Here is a 24,447-nt window from a genome sequence, read left to right on the forward strand (position 1 = left end):
CCTCTATAAATAAATATTTTATGATTTATTTTAACAAGCATACGTTTTAGTGAATTGGAAAAAAATTGTTAGATATTACAGTAAACCTGATACTGCAGTATTAATAACTTAGAACAATATTGAGCCCAGACATTTATTACAACATAATACAATCCAATGCTTATTAAGATCAGTTTAAATACATAACTCTAATATTGGCCAAAACCAATAATGTTTTTCTTAGCTCTGCATTCTGTACCTAGACAAGGGGGGCTATATGTTTATACTAAGCAAGATTACTGCAACTAAACCAGTTCAAGCAATAATTCAAAAACAGGGTCATTGGATAACTGTTATCTTAAGCGAATACAATCTCATTAATTTTGGTAAGAACTAATCAGGACCTTTACTGTTATATAGGTCGATGTTATCTGTCAAACGTCAGAGCCTCAATTTTAAGATAATATTGTCTGCCTTTTAACATTTCAGTCTACACTCTTTCATCTTCTTTGTTTGTTATTTTCTGTGTGCTGTTTTGATATTTATCATTGATGGAACTAAAAATAGATTTGTTATAAAATTGTCCATTTTTTTAATTGACCACAAAATAAATGTGACTGACTAACCTCAAATATTTATTCATCATACTGACAGTGTTCAATTTATTTGAACAATGTATTTATATTGGGCACAATTTATACCAAACATATACCTAACCAAACCTAAGAATTCTTTGATTCATAGTGAATTTTTTTATAAAATTTACTTATAAATCTTTTGTGGTGGACAGAGCATAACTTACAAGCCATCTACCAATCACTGTGAATGTCAGTACACTAGATAAAATAATTAGATTCAAGGACTTTTAGGATAGTTCAGTGGTCACCCAACATTAACAATTGAGGAACGCATAAAAAAAGATCGTAACAGACTGCCAATTCGTCTAATCTACAGAAAAAGAAAAGTTATACATCACGATTGTGTCATCCATATACATTGACATGCAAGAACTGAATAAAAATAATAACACAGAGTGTAACAATTACTACATCCTTGGACCTTATTACATTTATTTTAGTGAGAACTGTCCAATTACAATAGAGTGTCAATAATCCGGATCAATTGGGACCCGAATCTGTGCGGATTTTCGAAATGAACAAAAAAAGAGGTAATGACAAAGAGCTTATGAAAAGTTATGTGAAATCGAGAATAAATCGCATTGTGTTTACAGAAGTGGAGCAGTTAAATAAAACTATTCATTACTGTAATAAAAGCTTTAAATGTTAAACTTACAGAAAAACTACAGCAATATATATATGGTCTGCTATGGGGCGGTGAGTTTTTGTTGTTTTATAAAAGTATTGTACATGTATAAAAAAATAGATTTTTCACCAGAATTGAATCCAAATTATCGACAGTCGGATTTTTGACATCGGAATTTTTAACACTTTACTGTATGTGTGGACGGTTTGTTTTCTCTACTTTATGTTTAGAATGGTTGGTAGCCATTGTGTTAAATGTATTTTGTAATGATATTTAACATTTACTAGTTTAGAGAACAACTGGCTTATTTAACATTAATGATTTAAATTATTTTTCGTTTGGCAATATAACAATTTGTAATGTAAATTAAATCTGCTTGAAAGCAGAAATTTTCAACTATACTCTTTAATAGGTTTTAAAGAAATTCTTACTGAGATAATCACATTCTGATAATTTTAATAAATTATTCAGAATATCCAGTAACAGTCAGTCTATTTACTCACACTGTCCTAACGGCATTTCCATAAAATTTCACAAATCATTATACTCCGCTTAGAATAGGGACAAATTCTGAATAGATTGTGAATAAACAAGTTCAATTACACCTGAGATTGGATATCCCAATTTAACAGTCTACTGTTTTCTTATCAATATAATCACAAACGTATACTTACTACAAATTAGATCTTTATTTCTTGAAGAAACAAACTAACTGATAATAATCATCAGAATTATCAATTACAATTAAAACGTCAATTTAAAAAGGGAATTTAACTAAAACAAATATTGACAAGATATTCCAACTAAATTGGTTTATATAATTCGAAACGTTGTAAATACAAGACTACTTTGCTTGTTCAGGGTAAGATTTCAGCGCCTGTTTAATCTAGGCTGCTTGAACTATTGACTTAAGAGACGGTGGCAGAACATTGAAAGTCTCTGTGCAATCACATTGAGCCTGGTTTTGAAGAATCATACTAAGTATTTTAATTAGTGTTATGGAAAAAAATAAAGATTTATTTTTGTATAAGAGATGAGTTTCCAAAATATTAATTGAATGGAAAAATACAATTTGTTTACACATTGTCAGTTCACTATAGTTTAATATACAGGATGTTTCAGAACTCTTGTCAATTATTTTAGGGGATTGTTCCTATAGTTATGGTCAACTTATTAAGTTTAGTGAACCTTGTGTGCTACCTTCACTAAAGTTTGTTATTGACGATGATGGAAGTGCTGTTATACATTTTGTAACATATAACAATGGCAAATATCCAAAATCCTATTATCCTTTCACTAAAGTAACAATATTTCAGTTATTTGTAACTCACTTCACTTAAACAGTACATCATTAGATTTAAAACAAAATCTTCTAAAAAACCTCTCTTTGTAAAATATTTTAAAATACATTGTGTTTTTAGTTCATTTAAGTTAATCATTTTAAATAACCATCATCTTGAAATGGATAAGTGTAAAATTTTATTATACATTTTCTAACCAGACATTACTAATGTTAACATCCATGCAGAATTTGGTTAATGTACGTGTGAAGGTTTAAAGAAAAACATGTTTTAGTAAAATACACGTACATAAATACAGACAGACAACCAAAAACTTAAGCACCCGTTAACCCAACTTGTTAAAACATGAGTTTTACTATAACCATACGAGAGAGCCCCTAAAATATCCAACAAGAGTTCTGAAACCCCTGTATAATGTGTGATATGAATGTTGGTTACATCTTAGTTGTTGTGATATTCATTTCCTTAGTGTTGTGATATTCATTTCCTTAGTTGTTGTGATATTCATTTCCTTAGTTGTTGTGATATTCATTTCCTTAGTCTCCCTCGCATCACATTCATGAATCAGGGTTATAATGCATCTTCAGATCAAATTGTGTTCATGCGCCTTGGGCAAAAAACATGTATTCCATATTTTTCCATCACATCATATTCTGGCCACATTCTTTGTTTGTTGTTTTCGTCGCCACATATTTCACTTGTATAACTTAAATACCAACTTACTGGTCAATAATAGCAATTACTCAATTTAATTTAGGTGTTAATGATATTAATACCCGAATTTAGAGTAATAATTCAATTCAAGCTCTGACTATCACTAAAACATTAAAAAAGTTATGTAATTTACTGATAGGCCGATACCAAAAAGAATTTGAATCGATAATTCTCAATTGCGAATTTGGTTTCGAATCCTGTGTTATTTGTTACTATAAGATAAGAATATAGACTGATTCTAAAAAAGTTTGTATTATCATTTTCATTTTTATTCAAGACCCAACAGGTTCTTTTTAAAATAAATAATGTAATTTATTGTCTGTCTGTCTGATGAATCTTGATTTAGTATTTAGGGACCTCTTGATCAAAGGAAGACCCCTATTATTTTGGGGGTCAAAAGTCATCAAAATTGCAATACTTCAAGAATGTACAGTGAGTTCTGCAAAGACTTTTGTAACATTCTCTGATACTCCAATGTCAGTTTAATTTTCTTTCTTGGTTTCTAAAAGTTTTGAGAAATCTGACATGAAAATTTATGAACAATTATTATTTTTAAACCACTTAGAAATATTTTTCACCAATGGTGACAAACTGCCAGACAAAAGTACGGTAGACACACGTTTACAGAATGTGAAGAATTTTCAAGCAAATAACACATGCAGACAGGTGAGCGGAAAATTTAATAAACATGTATTTTACATCATTTGAGATTTTCTGAACATAAACAAATATCCCTAAAAATGAGACACTGTTTTAAAATAAATTGTTTTTTGAGATATTGCATAATGGCTTGTTGAGAACCACCAAAACATGCTGAATAAATCATATTCTTTAGCTATAATCTATCCACATCAGAATCTTACGAAGATTCGAGAACTAACCTATAAAAACTTATAGAAAATATTTCTTGCATGGCTTAACATTTTTAATTTAAGGAGTAAATTTTATAAAAAGGTATGTACAAAACATCCTCAGCTATAATTTGCTAAGTTTTAAGTAATCTTTCAGGGTTTATAGTGCTAAGTAGAATAGATTTCTTACATCTTTATTTTCAAGTTAAAATTAATTAAATAGATTTACATTTTTAAAGCTTTATACCATTTGAAATAATTTTTCTAGGCTGAAGGGCGGATGGCTGGACAAAAGTTTGTCTACAGACTCGTTTTTTAAGAAAATGGAACTACCTTATTCTTTTTGTGAGAGTTTCATTTGGAAAAATTGCGAATAATTCATACTAATTTAGTAATTGCTTCATAATTTTTATACAAAAAAGATTAGTTTTAAATTTACAGCAAAGCTTCTGTGTGAGAACTTGACGGCATACCAATAACAGCTCACAATTCATGCAATTCAATGTATTACACTTTATTCACACCAGCAAATTGTTCTCCCCAATAACACCTATTACTGGATAATCTCCAAAAGCCAACACTGACACGATATCCACGTTAATTAGTTGAGATTCGAATTACCTCCGTTGAGAACCTTTCCGTCCTGGAGCTGTATGGCCACTCCGAAACCTCCAAGTTTGACGGGAGCCGAGTTCTCCTTGCTCGCCAACAACACACAGTGAGGCTTGATGTCTCGGTGGATGATGTCATTCTCGTGGCAGTACCTCAGCGCCTCCAGGATCTGTCTCATGTAGTGGCTGCAACACGACGTCACTTAGATCTTCTTACGTGATACTGATGATTTTTACTAATATCAAGAGTTCTTGTATTTTATTCTTTTGTTTTCTACTATTTAAATTTATTGCAGAGAAATAACTGTAAAGATGACTCCAACATGCGTATGACGACAAATCTTGCTATTGAAATTTTTTTACAAGAACGCAAACTGTAGTTTGTAAAACTGGTGATAAACCACGATAGAATGTTAACTGAACATTAGACAACAAATGCGCTCCATTAGTAATTCTCGGCATCTGTTATCAATCTGAAACCGGTCATCATAGCTACAGAATGTCTTTTTTCCGCTGTTTCACAGCTTTTACCGAATACGGATGATGACAGTGCAATTCTTGAGGTCTGCGCGGAAGCTCTGCTCTCATGTCTAATAGCGTACTGTATGTTACATCTAAACATTGTTTACAGCGACTGTAGGATGACTTTAATTGAGATTTCAATTTTTTTACTATGATTGTTTTTTTCTGTTTTCTGTGAATTGGAAAATGTTATGTTTTGTCTTCTATACATATTTGTTTGTAAAAAATATCTTCTAAAATTCTATAAAAATTAGTTTTTATTATTTTTTTATTATATTTTCTATAAAACTTTATAAATCTTACAAAACTAATTAGTGTACCATTTTCAATTACAATTGATACAATAAATTAAAACGTAATAAATTATTATAAAATTACAATAATGTATATATTTTTATAGCCACTAGTTTTCCCAAAATTGCTTTTTTAGTGAAAATGAGCTAAAATATATGCGAGCTAAGGGAGAAAACAGGTAAAAAATTTCTAATTGGGAAAGGGCTATTGAGGTAAAAATGAAATGGTGATCTCAGCTTACCTTGCTACTGCCTCGCTGTACACAAAACCGGCCATTGCTCGTCTCACTATTTCAAAGCATATGTCAGATCCATCCATACTGTAAACAAACGGTAAATTTTACAAGTCTTTTCTCAAACTGTTATTCTTTGAGAAGAGTGATATTGCTTAAAACACTGAACATAATTCATCTTCTATGATTAAACACAATCAATAGATCCCTTTTTTGTTCATTTACACAAATGTGTGTATCTTTGAACTACTGTAATTGTTAAAACTCATTGCCAGCTAATAATACATAGTTACATCTGAGGAAAAAATTAATTCCTCTGCTTTTAAAATGCTCTTAAGCTCTTGAAAAAGAATTTTAATATGACCTTAGCTGTCTCAGAGCTAGAGTGGACACAAAAATATTACAGTTCAGATTGAAGATTCTGGCATTAGAGCTTTCCTACTACTTTTAATGGTCCAGAAGCAGAACCATACCAATCTCCCACTGTTATATGGTACCATAGTAATGTAACTAACACTTGGTTTTGGGGGGATAAATCTGTCGAAGAGCACAGCATAAAGAAAGGTGTGGAGTAGATCTGAAGAAATCTAAATTTGAATAAATTAAATAGGTCTAATTCAAAGTTAAACATTTCGCTGAGTATTTAAAACAAGTTTAATGTTTTTTTTGTAATTTTTTAATTGACTTGTTGAGGGATGGTTTCAATCTGTCATCCCCCTTTTAGTTACATTACTGTCTTACCATATCTTATCTAAACACTTTTTTACCTTACCAAGCACCATATCTGTTAATGTTGGGAAGTTGAGATGAATGTAATCTGCGATAGCTATTGTATAATATGGTGTCTTCATGGAGCTAGAGTGTTATATTTCTATTTATTTTATTAACTAACCCTTTGAGTACCATAGCTATTTTTCTATGTTGTTTCTTTAAATTGCCTGCCTGATTTTCATGTATTAGCAAGTTTTCAGAAAAATTTTTGTTCAAGAACCATTTGATAGGTGTTCATATTTGTTTTGTTTTTTGACAATAAATTAAAAAATATAAGAAATATTTTTTCTGGTTAAACTAAAATACGAAAAATATCTCACATGTGTTAGTACGATTTTTTTGAACGTTTTTATAAACTTTTAAATTTAATTCAAAATTGTCCATATGTATTATTTTATTCGATATTTTTAAGCTATATAACATGAAACACCCTGAAATCATTAAAATGTATGTATAATAATACATTTCTCCTCAATAAACTAATGTCAACACTTTAAACTTTTTTGCACTTGACAGCAATACTGGAAACAATAAAAAAAAAACAAATGCTATGGAAACATCCAAATGACAATATTGATATTATTTACACTTATAAATGTAAATTATATACTGCTATATGATTTGTTTTTACATCAAGCACAGTTGCGGAAAGAAGTGAACTGTTCTACTAGCCAAACGCGTAATAATTCACATCTGACAAAAATTCGACGGCTGACAGACCATAACAACATCATAGTTAATTGATATTCCAAAGACCTAAAAGAAAGAAAACAAAAAAACTGGCAGTAATAGTAACATATTGAATTCAGCTATATGTATACTCGGATATTTCAACTGTGTAATGTATTAGATATTGTCTAAGTACGGATTGTCAAGCCAATTGATGCTGGCAATTTATGACATTTTTACCGTGTCTGATATGCCGATCCCCACAGCACTCAAAGGGTTAATTAGAGCATCTGGTTGATAAATTGAGTGTAACAAATTGGTTGATTTAAAATTGTTGATTCCTCTTGAGAATATATATATATACATGCTTGCTTTACATAATTGGTACACATTTTCTGTAAATACGAAAAATATTACGGCTTTAAGTCAAAAGGAACTAATCCATATTTATAAACTTAGAATCAATTTTTGTATAAGATTTAATTAGTAGGCTCATAACAGAACATACTCAGAAATAAATAATTTTAGTTCTGTATTTTTAATTGATTTTTTACTTTTAAATTAAAGGATGATTACAGATTATCTTGTTACAATACATGAACTCCGAACATAATGTGAATAGTGAAACATCTAGACTAAGTTTTCTGAGTTTGGTAGAAATTTTAAACTGTAAAAAATTAGATTAAATAGTAATAGAAAGAACACGTAGTTACTTTGGTGCAATGTAAACAAGACCAAGCCTATATTTGCTCTTTCAATGACATATGGACTGCATCTCATGATATAATACAAGTAAGTAATAAATAGTTTGTTGTGTACTTACTATTCAAATACCATATAGAGCATTCCCTCTGAGCTGTAGGTCTCCAACAATTCTACAATATGTGGATGCTTCAGCATGTGACATATAGTAGCCTCTCTCTTCAGGTCTGTATGCAAAACTCAGCGTTAGGTACAACATTATACAATATGTGGATGCTTCAGCATGTGACATATAGTAGCCTCTCTCTTCAGGTCTGTATGCAAAACTCAGCGTTAGGTACAACATTATACAATATGTGGATGCTTCAGCATGTGACATATAGTAGCCTCTCTCTTCAGGTCTGTATGCAAAACTCAGCGTTAGGTACAACATTATACAATATGTGGATGCTTCAGCATGTGACATATAGTAGCCTCTCTCTTCAGGTCTGTATGCAAAACTCAGCGTTAGGTACAACATTATACAATATGTGGATGCTTCAGCATGTGACATATAGTAGCCTCTCTCTTCAGGTCTGTACGCAAAACTCAGCGTTAGGTACAACATTATACAATATGTGGATGCTTCAGCATGTGACATATAGTAGCCTCTCTCTTCAGGTCTGTATGCAAAACTCAGCGTTAGGTACAACATTATACAATATGTGGATGCTTCAGCATGTGACATATAGTAGCCTCTCTCTTCAGGTCTGTATGCAAAACTCAGCGTTAGGTACAACATTATACAATATGTGGATGCTTCAGCATGTGACATATAGTAGCCTCTCTCTTCAGGTCTGTATGCAAAACTCAGCGTTAGGTACAACATTATACAATATGTGGATGCTTCAGCATGTGACATATAGTAGCCTCTCTCTTCAGGTCTGTACGCAAAACTCAGCGTTAGGTACAACATTATGCATTAGATTTTGGGGAAGAGCACAAATCATCAAGGAGTTAAGCAAGTTTCCTAGTTGTGCAACCGTCTCACAAGAAATTTAATCTTAAATTGATCAATCATAAATATTTTTAACGACTGGAAAATTGGAAAAGATAAGTTTGGTCCTTGTCGTACAAAACTCTGCTGAACTTCAAATAGGCATTTTTAAACTAGTATTTATTAAAAGGCAATTTCAACCAATTAAATATTAACCATGGGATTCAATTGTGACATTTGACTGATGCGTGAATGGATAATCAAAATACTAATCAGCCAAGAATTAAGTAATACACAATTTAATCAGTAGATGATGAAAGGCAATAATAATCTTTAGAACCTGTAATTATAAAACTTAGTGACAAGTTGGTTTACATTCAGTCAAAAGTAGCGTCAACTCAACTGCTCAAGCCTTAATATCGTTAGTAAACACTTCATCACTGATATTACCGAGGATCGTTTGCAATAAGCACCTATATAAACATCAACCTCTTCCACTACATCAGGGGTTACTATTTTTTAAGGAAAAAACAAGCTGAAAGTGACCGGCTGTGAACTCAGTAAGCCGAAATTCTGGGAATTCACATAGTCCACATGGATTTTCCCAGGTTTCCCTCCACAACTGTCAAAGCCCCAGAATTAACATTTTAAGGGTATGACTACTTATAATGTAAATCAAATTTTTAAACCAATCGTACATTTTTTGTTTTATATCAAGTGCAGGAAGATACGCAAACATCTTTAAAACAGATAATCACACAAAGTTACAACTAAAGGGTACAGTACGATAAGCGGACTTGGATTTTTATATAGAAATTATCTAACGATATTTAATTATTATACACATTGATATAATCAACCACTAGTAATTAATCTGAACAATAAATAAATCATCTGTACAAACTATATACACATTTTCACATTCTAAATACTATTTTTATTTATAAGTAATTTCTTTTAAATAAAAAAACTTTAGAAAACTAAACAAAATAAGACTTAAAGGTGGTTTACTGTGTCTTTCTCGGTTTCAAGATGTTTGTTTTGTTGTTATATTTTCTTTATTAATTACATGACTTTTTCCTGTCACCTGTCTTAATTTTATCGTTTGATTAATAGTTATCGTTCCTTTAGTATTTATGACATTACATAACTGTTTAAACTATTTCTTGTAATTTGAAACATGTGCTTTTAATTTAGTATTTTAGATACATTAATATCAATTGATGGTTCTGTTATTCAAATCAACTTTTAATGCTCTAGATCAATTAGTTAGACAAATTCACTCAGCTTTCGAGAGCAAGGGCTTTGCTCGGGCTACTTTTTGTGACTTGAGCAGGGCCTTTTTGATTGTGTTGATAGTAAAATTCTTATATCTAAACTAAAACATTACGGATTTTCTGGGCCTAATCTAAATTTTGTTGAATCATATATTAACAATCGCAAGCAACTGGTCTTTAATAATGGTAAGTGGTCTAAAGAAGCCCTCGTGGAGTGGGGAGTTCCACAGGGCTCCGTCCTAGGTCCCCCACTCTTTTTAATCTATATAAATGATTTACCATTATCTCTTAACTCGAAAACCATATTATATGCAGATGATACTACACTTTTTAATGTCAGTCAAAGTGTACATGATCTGGAGCTGTTGGCAAATGATACATTAAAAAATGCATCAAACTGGTTTCATGCTAATGGGTTTTTGCTAAATAAAGACAAAACAACAAAAATGTTGTTTACTCTTAGGCATATTGCTGGGTCATTGGACGAAAGCTATTCAGACTCAGTTAAATTCTTGGGTATCAACCTTGATAGAAATTTGACATGGGCAACACATATTGATTATCTAAATAAAAGACTCTCACGAGTCATTTATCTTCTGAGTAGACTGAATGATATTGTACCACTAAATTCTATAAGAGCCGCATACTTTGCCTTTTTCCAATCTGTTTTTAGATATGGATTAGTCCTATATGGTAATTGCACCAGAATTTCCGAAATACTAGTATTACAAAAAAAGGCAATTAGGGCTCTAAAAAAGTGTGATACCAGAGAGCATTGCAAACCCCATTTCATAAATTTTCGTTTTCAGACGGTTCTAAATTTGTATATATATGACTCGGTGGTTTACATCCATAAAAATCCAAATTTGTTAAATTTTAAACATAAAATTCATGACCACAACACGCGTAATCGAAACAATGCTGAAATTGGACATTTTCGATTAAGCAAAACCCTCACCAGTCATGTTGTAGTATCTTTGAAAATTTATAACTTTCTGGAGAAAAAATATTGCTCATATCCCTTTGATATCTTTAAGAATAAGTTATATTCCTGGTTGTTGGAGAATCCGTTTTACAGTCTAGATGAATTCTTCAACACCAAAAGTATTGATTTTTAATGTGTTTGTTACTGTTACTGACAATTTGTACTGTCATTTTTGTGATTTTTTATTTATTTTATTTAATTTACTTGTAAGACTTTATTGACTATTGTATTGACTTGGTTAACAATAAGCAATATACTATGACTTTGTCAATGATGTAATACATTTTCATGACAAATAAAATTATTATTATTATTATTATTATTATTATTATTATTATTATTCAATATGTAAAGTATCGATGATTGTAAAAAGCGAGGTAAAAACCAGGTTCGCTCATCGTACTCTGCCCCAACTAAATATTAGAGTAAAATAACTCAAGACAGTGTGGTCTTATTGGTACAGTATTAGCGGGATGACACAAGAAAAAAAATCACTATTTTTTATTGATTTATTTTATCCTAACATATGTAATTCATACAAATTCAAACACCACATCATAAAGAAATACTGTGTTTGTAACAAAAATACAAAAATTACATTAACAACATTAGTACAACAGTGTCATTCTGTAAACCCAGCCATATCATATAGTTTTTAAAACTTTGCTGTCAGATACTGTACTTTATTACTGTAAAAGTACCTACATGGGCAGACCCAAAACTCTAATGAGATCATTGACCATGTAATTTGTTTGTGGCTGCCTGAAACTGGGTTTGTCAGGTTGAAAACTCTTCACTTGGGAGTGTATAATGCCATAGTTACTTTTGATGTTCAGGAAGTTGGGAATCAGTATGAAAAATCATACATTGGAAGGTATGAACTGACCGACTACAAGATTCCCTTCAAGCGGCAAGTGAACTTCAAAAAGAAAGCAAATGAAAAAAAAGACACTGGGTAAGAGAAAGCCAGAAAACAAGTATAAGACTCAATTTGAGTTATGAAACTGGGATGTTTTAGTACATAAGGCATGTTAAAACCTGTTTCAGCAATAATATACCCACCTTTAACTGTAATTTTCCAATAAACTTAGTTTTAGAATTTTATTCATAATTTTTCAAAAACTACTACAGATAATTAAATGAAATTTATATCACAATTTAATAGATTTAATAATCACAGAAATTTAATTTTAAACCATTGATATATAAAACTATTTTCATTAAAAAAAGGTAAAAATAAAACCAAAAAATTTCCATTAACACAGTGTACTCTAATATGTATATTATATAATAACACATTTTCTCACCATTTAAAGCAGTTTCTAAAACAATTTTGCATCAAAATTTTAAATTTAATATAAGTAACATATGACAAACACAATTCTCTAAAAACCAACTGGATCTCACTTCCAATGACTACTTTTAATTTTGGAATGTTTCAAATTGTAATAAAATGTCACCAACACACAGACAATTTGGAAATTAATACATATTAATCAGCAAATTTATCATTTACTCCAAGACGATATTATAGGAATGACTAATTAAGAACAAACTGATTAAATTCGGTCATTAAGCATCTGTATAAACATGTAGTGTTAACAGAACCAGAAAACGAATATTCTCCTTGCTTTGTTGGATTTCTGAATAAAGATGAGAGGAACTGTTTGACTGATAAGTTGAACACACAAAACACAAAGCAACAACATTCTTTACAATGTAGCCTTTGTAAAGACCTTTAGCAAATGAATCACCAGTGAATTTACTTACTACTGTTTTATATTATTAATGTAAATCTATCATTTTTTTCTGGAAAATAAAAACTAATACCTATGATTTAACAAAATATATAATAATAGGCTTTTAAATTTAACACCAGTGTGATTAATATTAAATGTTATACCTTATTTATATTAAGCTCATAAAATGGTGAAATTACTCCTCCATCACCTTTTATCTTGCTCTGTAATAACCAAATGTTTTCATCACTCTGTATGGTAATGGACAACTTTCCACTACATCTAGTGGAATAGCATTATGACGGTGCAACTTTCCAATAATAAACTATCCTGAGTTAAAGTGTTAATATTGCAATTCACTTTCAGCTACTATCTCAAAAATTAAACAAAACTGTACAGCCAATATTTGTTACTACCTGATGAAAGTTTTTCTTTTTCATATTACATTTTATTGACACATCATATCTTTTCTTCTGATTGATGATCAAATATCCAAACGCATTTGTTTTTTCTCCCTTTTTTAATTGGTTACAGCATTTTAATTGGTTTTATTAAGTTCTGTTGATGAAAAACACACAGCATATATTAAGCATTCATTTCTTTGTAACTTCAAATCTCTGACTGGTTTAGACCATTCATTTGATGACTACTTGGAAAAAGTTTTTAAGAGTCGGAAGATCGATAAAAATTAATCCTCAGTGCAGATGTAAAATTTGATGAAAAATATTTTCAGCAGACCAAGTCCAGAAATAAATCTGGTCATTATTGTAAAACTAATTTTCAAGAAGTTTCTCTATTGTTTGGGGGTTTTTACTCCACTATCTTTACTTTAATAGGTTACAGTCCCTCAAACGTGAAACGTATAAGCATATAAGTGAGAAATATTATCTGTTTCTTTTGACTACATGAGATTGTTTCTACATTGAAATATGTGAAATGTTTTGACAGATGTTCATGTTCAGTTTTACACTTGTTAACACATTGAACAAACGAACAAGTAACTAAATCCCTAACTTTATTTCACTTAAACATTCAGTCATTTAGAAATAAAGTTGATATGTTAGATTTATTTTTAAACAATCATGACTATGATACTTTAAACATCCAATGAACACTGATTGTTTTTGAGGAATCCCATTTGTACATATCAACAGGACACCAACCAGAGCAGTCTGTACCGCGATATGGCAACACAGCCCCAAATGTCATCGGAGTATTTTGGTGCAGGCTACTCTAGCCAGTATTTTCTGTAGAGAAAACCCATTATCTAGAGGTGGAAGTTCAATAGTTGTTAAACTTTAAAACACATCAAAAGCTACAATAGTAGTTCTTTTTTTTGTATGTTTTGTAAAGATTTTGTGCTTGAGGTACCAGCTATATATTTGAAAGAAATCACTATCAGTAGTGGCGATTTGTCACACACCACACACATCAATACTTTTACTTTTTGGTTTTCACTAAAATTTTTAATATTTTAAAATAAAAACCGTACAAAGACACTAACAGGTAATTTAACATCGATAAAGGAATAATTCTCCAGAGAAAGTTTCCTTTTACATTTATTCAGATTATTTTATATATATTGCCATTATTGTGATAGAACTAGATGATAAGGATATTTGTCCTGACCATACAATAAGTAATTTAAGTAAATACAATGTTAAATGTCATATATTCAAACCTGTCTAATTATGTTGGTATTGATATATAATGTGCGGGTTAGGTTTTTTAAATGAATTATATGACAATAATGTATTAAAAGAAAAAATAAAAGATGTAGCACCAGTTTCCATTTAAATCTTAAAATTTAAATTGAACCAATCTGATTGGTTGCAACTAACTTTCTTTTCATCTATTGACAACGCTTTCAATTTTTTTAAGCATTCATTAACAAGTTCTCTAAAATAATGCTGTGTAATTACGGATATCATCATACAATTGAAAAACAAGTCATAAGTTTTAATTTATTTACACCTCAACTGTATAAAGTAAGAGATCTTGTACAAGTACAGTACGGTAGATTGAAGAAAAGTAAGAGAAAATAAAAATGAAATTACTAACACAAAAATGTACATAGACACAAAAAAGATATATAAGAACAGAATTAAGGAACAAAATACATTAACCAATGGCAGATATATTATGAGTGCTACAAATACATTTTAAGCTGCTGGGAATATAATAAAAAATCAAACAAACTCTAAACCTGAAAGATTAGAACAGATGTACTCTGATGATTTAAATAGCTATTTCGTTGATCTAGTTCCTAATTTGAATTTAAATTTAAATCCGAATAACTTTGATCCTGGTATTAATTTCTGAAGCAATTACATACCAAATTGTAATGTTGTTAATAAAACTATCCAGTTAAATATAATAACTGAATCTGATATTTTAATATATGTTTCTAATTTAAGTGGTTTAAAAACTGAAGACTATTATGGATTTTCAAATACTAAGAAAACAATTATATATCACATTATAAAACTAATCAGTTATGTTTTCAACTGGATATTATTTGAAGCTACATCTCGTAAAAAGCATTGAAATGTACTAAAGTAGTGCCAGTTTACAAAAAGGGCAATAAAGAAGATCCCATAAGCTATCACCCTATTTCTTTAGTATCCATATTTAGTAAGATTTTTTAAATACTGATTTAAGGATCGCCATATGATTATTTTTTCTCAAAATAATTGTTTATGCAACAAACAATGTGGATTTCTTAAGAAGTTAAATACAATAAAAGTAACACAAAAATTAGTTGAATGTACATCGCAAACATTTCTTTTAAAGGTTTTGACATAGCAACATTATTACATTTAAGAAAAGTATTTGTTTGTATCAATCATCAATATTATTGTTTATTGAGTACTGTAAGTCTGGTGTAAAAAATAATTAGCTACAATTGTTCATATCTTATTTGTCTGACACAGAACAAATGGTTGTGAATGGAAAAACCAAATCAAATTTTAGAAAAGTTCACTTAGATGTTCTTGAAACTTTCTTGCTTGTTAATTAATTGTTGGAGTTAATTACCTTCCTTTTAACATGCCTTGTAATACCGAATAGTATTAATGAGTGTGTTAATTTATTAGGTGTAAATCAAGATTATCATATAAATTATTTGTTCAAAATTATCTAGAGTTATCTAGATTTTTTACGCACACTAAAAAACTCTATTGATCAGAAGATGTTGATTACTGCATTTTATGCTTTTTCTATAATTCTCTTTTTAAGATATGATGTGACTCTGAGGGAAACAGCACAAACTAAAAAAGTTGAGCTGGCAAAAAAAGGCTTTGAGAATCATACGCTTCTCTAAGCTGATGACACAACTTTTTCAATAGTAGTAATAACCTGAATGAACTAAAGAAATTAACCGACACCACAATAAACAAGGCATCAATATGGTTTAAAAGAAAAACGGTTTTTTAATGAATGAAAACTACATTTTGTTTACTTTAAAATCAATTCCTGAAAATAGTTTTAATTTTGAATCAAGTAGTGTAATCAAAAATTTTAGGAATTCATATTGATAATATTCTTTCATGGGGACCTCACATTGATTTTCTGTCTACTAAAATTATCTAGAATTATTTTTTTATTGAGAGTCTATCTTACTGCATAAGTGAAAATTATGTTCGGACTGCATATTTTGGATACTTTCAGTCAATTTTGAGATACGGATTAATACTGTGGGGAAATAGTGCTAGAGTTCAGGAAATACTGGTGCTTCAAAACAAAGCTATTAGAATTGTTGGTAAAGCTGAATATCTTGATCATTAACCAAGGAATACTTACAATAGTTAATTTATATTTGTTTGACTTATCTATTTACATTTTAAATAATAAGGACTTAATAAACCATACACAAACACATAATTATAACACACGAAAACAAAAATAACATTTTTATTGAATATTGTCGACTGAGCAAATCTTTGAATAGTCATGTTATAATTGGCTTGAAGGTGTATAACAAATTGAAACATTTAATAGAAAAATACCTCTTAAAATTTATAAAAATAAACTTTATGAATGGCTGTTAAAAAACCCTTTATATAATATTGATGAGTTTTTTCTATTAACAAAATAGACTTTTTAATTATTGTTTTAGATAAACTCATAATATAACTAGTATTAATTATCAACTAGACAATTAATGTCTTATATTGTTATATATATATAATATTTATTGTATTTATAGTAGAAAGTATAAAGAACCTGTAACGGCATATGTAAAAACAGGGTAAGAATTGAAGAAAAATATACAGATACTTTTAAAACAGAGAGAGGGAGTAAGGCAGGGAAGCATATTGTCACCTTTCCTTTTCAATATTATAATGGATGAAATTATTCTAGAAGTACAAGGAAAACAGAGGAGCAGAAGAACTTTAAGACAATAGCATATGCGGGATGGACATAATGATATGGGAAAATAGGGAAGAAGAGTTAGAACGAGAGTTAAACAAATGGGCAAAAGTGGCGAAGAAATATGGTTTAGAGATGAACATACAAAAATGTAAAGTAATGAAAGTAGAGAGAAGGGATGGAAATAACAAAGACGTGTTAGTTGAAGGAAAAAGACTTGAAAAGGTGAAGGAATTCTGTTATTTTAGGAAGTATCATAACAGATAGGGCACAATAAGAGAAGAGATAGGAAACAGAATATGGAAGAGTGGAAAGTTTTTCAATATGGTAAAGAAGATTGTGTGGAGTTGGAACATTGGGAAAGAATCAAAAGTATTGATGTATAAATCTTATTTCCAACCAATTTTATTATATGGAGCAGAGACGTGGACGTGGGACTAAAAATGATTTAAGCAGATTGCAAGCTGCAGAAATGAGATTTTTAAGAGGGATAGAGAAGACTACAAGAAGAGATAGAATAAGGAACGAAATAACCAGAGAAAGATTGAAGGTTAGTTTCACTGCAAGAGACAATGGAAGGAAAGAAGAATACAGTGGATGGGGCATGTGAAGAGGATGGGAGATAATAGAATGCCTAGAATAGCACTGGAGAAGGAGGAAGGAGGAAGAAGACCAAGAGGAAGACCGAGAGGAGATGGAGGACCAAGTGTGGAAAGACATAGAGAGAAGGGGACTACAGAAAATACAGGTGGATGAAGAGGAGACATGGAACGATAGACTAAAGTGGAGGGAGGCTGTGTACGACGACCGTGAGAACGGAAACGTCTAACGATGATGATGATGATGATGATGATGATTTATGTATTATACTTATTAAATTATTGTTTAGAGACAATGCTACTTAGTCTGTAGCTGAATTAGACTTTGTCAATGCATTGTAACATGTTTTACGATAAATAAACAAATTTATTATTATTATTATACAAAAAGTTACTCATAATGAATCATGTAAATCAGTTGAAGTAACAAGATGACGAGTCTACATATTGACCTCATATCCAATCCATTATATTCACCAGTCCTGGCAACTAGTAACTTCCACCTCTTCCCACAGGTAAAAAGGACCTTGGGAAGTTGAATGTAATGAGTTGAACCATACTCTTTCAGGTGTATTAAACAGGCTCTCTGAGAAGAGCTTTTGTGAATGTTTTGAAAAGAAGTAGAGCATTGACATCATCAAAATCAAAAATTCTTTTATTTCAACGGGGTAGGGGAAAGAAGAACTTCCACACACTTTTGTTGGTTACACTTATAAGTTCAGGAAAATATTTTTTTTAATTTTGTAATTTTTTGTCAGCTTTATGTATTTTTCTTTGAGAAACAGTGTATTACAATGGTTCATCGTTGATTCCTAGAAGTGTTAACTCATTTGCATCAATAAAGCAGCATTACATGTAACAGCGGAAGGACTGAAATTCGACTTACAACACTCACTGGTACTCTATCGTCATAGCATTAACAGTTCACACATTTTTACAAAAATCCATTAGATTGCCCCTGTATTCACTTTCTACACATTACCATGCAATGGGTGATAAGTATGCAATAATCAAATCTTGGTTTTAATTATGTAGGTATAATAATACAAAGCTTCCTTTTATTATAAGATTATGTTACTTATACTGTCTTGAAAATTTTATCTGGCTATATTATGTAACAACTTATACTGATTATTGGTGAACTTTCATCTTAATTTGATCTACAGAGATTAAAATTTTTTATTTGTAAAGAATGGAAACTGTTTTGCCACTAAAATGTAAATTAGTTTTTATATTTTTGCACTTTATTCCAATAATAACAATATATTTAAATATATCATAACATATATATTTTATATAGGTAATCTTTTACCGCTATTGAGGACAAAAGATAATTTTATCACTGTTACTTTCTTTTTTTTAGTAGCTATTTTAACTAAATACGTACAATTTCATATCAATTAAATGCTGGTACGAGGTATCAGGTACCCTTTACTCCTTTTCTGATGGGTTAATCATTCAAACAACAAATTATAAAGCTATATATTTCTTTTTTATAACAGATTATAATATTATTTCATCTACCTGAAGTACTCAGACCAGGGCTTGAAGTGAACTTTGCCACGTCTACGATTTTGACAGCAAACTGATGCCCAGTCTGTCGATGAATACATCTTCGAACCAAACTGAACGGACCTCTGAAACAGAATATTTTGGTTATAACAGCTAAAAATTTATATTCTAATAAAAAATTACTCAATAGCTTTTTTTTTGAGGTTTTATTTCAGTTGTGTACAACAAATCTCCGTCAGTTTTGAAGACCAACATTAGCAGTCATTGCAGAGTTCTTGTTGGGTAATGCATGTATATTTAACACCTTCACCACACCGAATCATATACCGACTGAACCGAGGTCAGCCAAAATAGTGGTAATGTCATCCGTTGCAGAAAATGTGTTAAAAGAGCAGGATTTTTGCTTGCATCTTTGCTTTGAATGCACATGTCAAGTTCTGATTTAATAGGTAAGGCCCAACGCCCAAACTTTTTGCTATAAGCAAATAGAAAAAATTATTTATTAAAAAATGAAAAAAAAATTAAATGAAAAATTCTTTATTTTTACAGGCAAAGTTAGGGCCACATGGCCCTTTCTTACAATTAACCTGTTGCAATATAAGATTTAAAACATTAAATAAATATTATCTAAGAATAAACAAAAAAATAATAAAGATAATAAAATAAAGAAATAATTACATTTACACAAAGTGGTGAAATTAATGTAATATTTTAACGTGTTATAATTAAAATTTAACACATTAATAAATTAACCATCTCTACTAAAAGGAAGAGTAAAGAGTAAAATGACCTCAGTTAGTAAAATAAAAAATCCATCCTGGTAAAACAAAAAATTAATAGACTACTTAGTAAACAAAAAATTATTTATTATGTACATAAAATGCAAAAGGGATATCTTCATCTTCATCTTCACTATTATAAACTACCGAACACATCTTAACTTTGCATAGGTAAGTAGTTCCGGTTGTAGTCAAGCAAAAAGAATACATAGAATTAGAATTAAATAATTTGTTAACGTGTTATATATATATATACAGTATATATATATATATATATATATATATGAAATCCTAATGACAAATGCAGCAATTCTGTTGCCATATACATTTAACGTTTATCATAGTTATAAGTAAACCTATGTACAGCTACGGAACTGAGAAAGTGTAGTTTTATAGCTAAAACATAGCAGTGAATTTACGTTATAACTTATTATAGTACAAATTATAACATGGAAAGTACAGTAACAATTACAATTAACTGTACAACGTGAATAATATTTATTGAAACAATAAACTCACATAACCTACATGATAAGTTTTATAACCTCATTGATAACAGTTAGTGCAATGTTTAACTTGTGTGTTTGCATAGTTAAGAGGAATAATGCAAGACTATTTGTATGCAGACACTTGCTTTTTTATCAGCTAAAAAGTAAATTTTCTCGACATTGAGTTGTACACACACCTCATAGAATTAATGGAAGAACCGAAACCCATCAAAGCACAACAGAACAGTAACGAGAACTGAGCCTCCAATTTGATTTGACAAGTTGGAGCATTGGAATTTATAAGTGACAAGTGGAAAGCATTATCAACTTGATAATGTAGATTTTATATGATAGCTAGATTGACTGGATTAGTTTTCTTCTTTTGTGTAAGTTTTCTATTTAAAACAACTCAAGCAACCACATATTTACGAGATGTATTTTGAAAGTAACTACTGTTTAAAAAAAAAAAACAAGTCAAACCATTTTTTCTCAACACAATTTTATTTCTACATGAAAACCCAAACCTTAAACAATTATTTTGTTATATAGCTTTTACCGATGTTCCAACACTTGTCATAGCAGGTGATCAATTTGTCTATATCCTCTTCGTAAAAGGTTCCCGCCAATGAATTTAGCCAAGACTCCACAGCAATTTTCACTTCGTCGGTTTCAAAGCGTTGGCCACCTAGCTCGTGCTTCATGTGCAGGAACAAGTGATAGTCACACAGTGCCAAGTCCAGGCTGTAGGGCGGGTGATCAAAGTGCTCCCAACGAAATTGTCGAACCAATGTTTCACCACTGAGTGTCACCAGCGATATGGGGCCGAGCATTGTCATGGAGCAACACAATTCCGTTACTGGGCATTCCTTTCCGTTTGTTTTGGTTTCGCACACCTTACCGTATTAATGGTTCCACCTCTTGGGAGAAAATAAATCAGCAAAACACCTTTCCGATCCCAAGAGACAGTGCACATGATTTTTTGTGCAGACATTGTCATCTTGAATTGTTGTTTCTTTGGGGATTGCATGTGTTGCCACTCCATTGACTGCTATTTGTATTCCAGTGTGACATGACAGACCCAAGTTTTATCGCCTGTCAAAATTTTGTTAAAAAAATTCTCACCATCATCACTGTACCATGTGAGAAAAGTCAAAGCATTTCTGAGTCTCTTGGTTTTGCGCACGTCAGTTAGCATTTTTGGAACCCAACGGGAACACATCTTGTGATAACCTAAGCGGTTCATAACAATTTCATACAAAAGAGTGTGTGAAATTTGAAAAGGGGATGTTTTCGTCAACTGCCCTTACCAGATCTTAGGTGACGAGAGAAGGCCGACTGCTCCGATTCTCATCATGCACATTTGGTCAACCAGCATTAAACATTCTAACCTATTCTCTCACCATTCCTTCACTCATCACGTCTTCCCCGTAAACATCTCGAAGTTGACGATAAATTTCATCTGATTTCACATTCCTTGCATTCTTTCTCCAGGTCCTGCTGTCACCGATTGGCGACCCATGGCCATTGTTTCCTCTATACATTAAAATTTTTAGCACCCCAAATGAATTTCCACATATTTGTTAGCAGTAAAATTGTAAGCTTCATGCATGGTACTAAGTTGGCGATGAATATATATATATATATATATATATATATATATATATATATTGAAAAGTTTTTTGTTTCTGAATAGTAAAATCCGTTTCATTTTTTTCATGATCTACGTTTTCCAAATATCCTGTAGCCTATCATATTTAATACGTAATATTAGAAAATCTGTTATAGCCGCCAACTTATTTAAGAAAACAAACACTTGTACTAAAATTATATACAGCCGTCGGTAATTGTGTGATGGTATGGTCATTATGGAACGGATGTTTATTTTTTAATTTTAATAAATTTTAGTTTTAAATTAATTTTTTTATTTTTATATTGTACATATAATATCAAAAAATTAATAGTAAAGGGAAGGTAAAAATTGAAGGGATCTGGAGGGGTGGTGGATTTTGGAGAGCAAATTTAATTTCGGTAATTGTGTGATGGTATGGCCATTATGGAACGGATGTTTATTTTTTTAATTTTAATAAATTTTAGTTTTAAATTAAATTTTTTATTTTTATATTGTACATATAATATCAAAAAATTAATAGTAAAGGGAAGGTAAAAATTGAAGGGATCTGGAGGGGTGGTGGATTTTGGAGAGCAAATTTAATTTCTCTCTTGATAGACCAGAAATTATCTTTTTAGGTACGGTACCAGACCCGATACTACTACCCATAAAAGCAATATGCTGTAAATAAATCTGAATATTCTTTCCTTGAAGTCTTTCCTTTTCTTGACATCCAATTCTTTTTTAACCTATTCAACTGATTAATTTTGTATTTGGAGGGAAGCAGTTTTGGTGGGAATTGTTAGAGTAAGTTGTTACCAGCATCGAGAGCTTCGCTTAACAGGAAGAATAAGAGTTAAGTATCTTAAATATATATTTTTGTAATTGCTAATTAATTAAATTTTATATGATGTATACAGAAAGAATGTACATTAAATTTTCTTCAACTCTGTGTAAAACTCAATTATCTAACCTTAACCTCAAAAATAGAGAACTGAATCAATCACTGGATTGTAAAATTGTGTTCAAACCTAGTGTTTGATTATAACTATCAAACACTAGATTACACGATTTCTAATGTTTAATCATTGGTTTGTGAAGCTTTTAGAAATTAAACATTTTATGTAGAAGTTAAAATTTTTATTGTAGTTAACAATGTTACTAAGCCTAACAACAAGAACCTGAACAAATTTTATTTTCCCTGATGTCGACAAAAAAAACCAAAGTTTGCATACAAACACGAAGACCTCCTAATTGCATTGGATGCTGTTAAAAAGAGTGAAAGCACCAATTCTACTAGCAAGTGCTTTGGTATCCGTAATCAACTTTATCATACAAGGTATCTGGTAAACACCACTAGATAGGGAAATAGGACCACAGCCTCTTCTTGGGACTCAAGCTGAGGAAATGCTTTCTAATTAAAGCTTTCTTAAAAGGTTTAGCTACTCGAGGATTTCCTGTCAACAAATTGGACCTTCCCACTTCTGTGCAACAGATTAGGCCTACTAAAGATTTCACTTAAAAGATAAATTTCCCCAATGGATCCTCAGGGAATAAATGGCTTAGTCTGTTCCTTCTAAGGAATCCTGAAATCTCTGAAAGAAAACCAGAGAAGTCGAGCTCTATTAGAGCTTCAATAACAGAAGAGTTCATAAGAAGTTGGTTTTCTCAGATCAGCAAATATCTGTAAGAAAATCACTTGTACAGTGTGCTTTCAGACCCTGCACGGGTTTTCAATATAGACGAGACTTCTTTTTTTTTTGTGTCCCAAAAGCGGGAAGGTACTTGGCATAAAGGGATATTGCATTTATTAGATATTTACATGAAAAATTCATAAATCTTATAAATAATATTATATAAAATCATTTTAACTTTAAAAGTAATAATTAACAACATGTCATGGTTGTTGGCAAGTAAAGTTCCTTTACAAATGTGATCTTGAAGACTATCAAACACTGGTAATATTGTAATCAAACACTGGCTATTGGTTACCAAACACTGAGTAAAGCGTTTTCCTTTTATTTTATATGTTTTTTTCATAAAATATATAACTTTTTACTGGTGTATAATCAAATCAAATCAAATCATACAAATCATATAGTGTCATACAATATTACTGAGGAGCAAGTACAATTCTGAGTAATTTTTCAAAAGTCCGGTTGAGTTTGCCAGCTCATGAATTCTTCGATGCTGTAGAAGGGTT

At 30.7% G+C, this 24,447-nt stretch overlaps 1 protein-coding gene across 10 annotated transcripts in view; it reads right to left on the reverse strand.

Annotated features, from left to right (window-relative positions):
• The window catches only part of LOC124363097 (peripheral plasma membrane protein CASK), a 522,470-nt gene that overhangs the window by 493,115 nt on the left and 4,908 nt on the right, over positions 1-24,447 (reverse strand). For all 10 annotated transcript variants that reach the window (XM_046818216.1, XM_046818210.1, XM_046818218.1 and 7 more), the window contains exons 2-5: positions 19,381-19,493; positions 8,031-8,136; positions 5,777-5,854; positions 4,730-4,905 (exon numbers count right to left, since the gene is read on the reverse strand). In XM_046818216.1, coding sequence (XP_046674172.1) covers positions 4,730-4,905; positions 5,777-5,854; positions 8,031-8,136; positions 19,381-19,493 — 473 coding nt within the window. The remainder of the gene's footprint in view (positions 1-4,729; positions 4,906-5,776; positions 5,855-8,030; positions 8,137-19,380; positions 19,494-24,447) is intronic.

The sequence above is a fragment of the Homalodisca vitripennis genome, chromosome 5 (assembly GCF_021130785.1).
Source record: "Homalodisca vitripennis isolate AUS2020 chromosome 5, UT_GWSS_2.1, whole genome shotgun sequence".
In the NCBI taxonomy this organism is placed as follows: Eukaryota; Metazoa; Arthropoda; class Insecta; order Hemiptera; family Cicadellidae; genus Homalodisca; species Homalodisca vitripennis.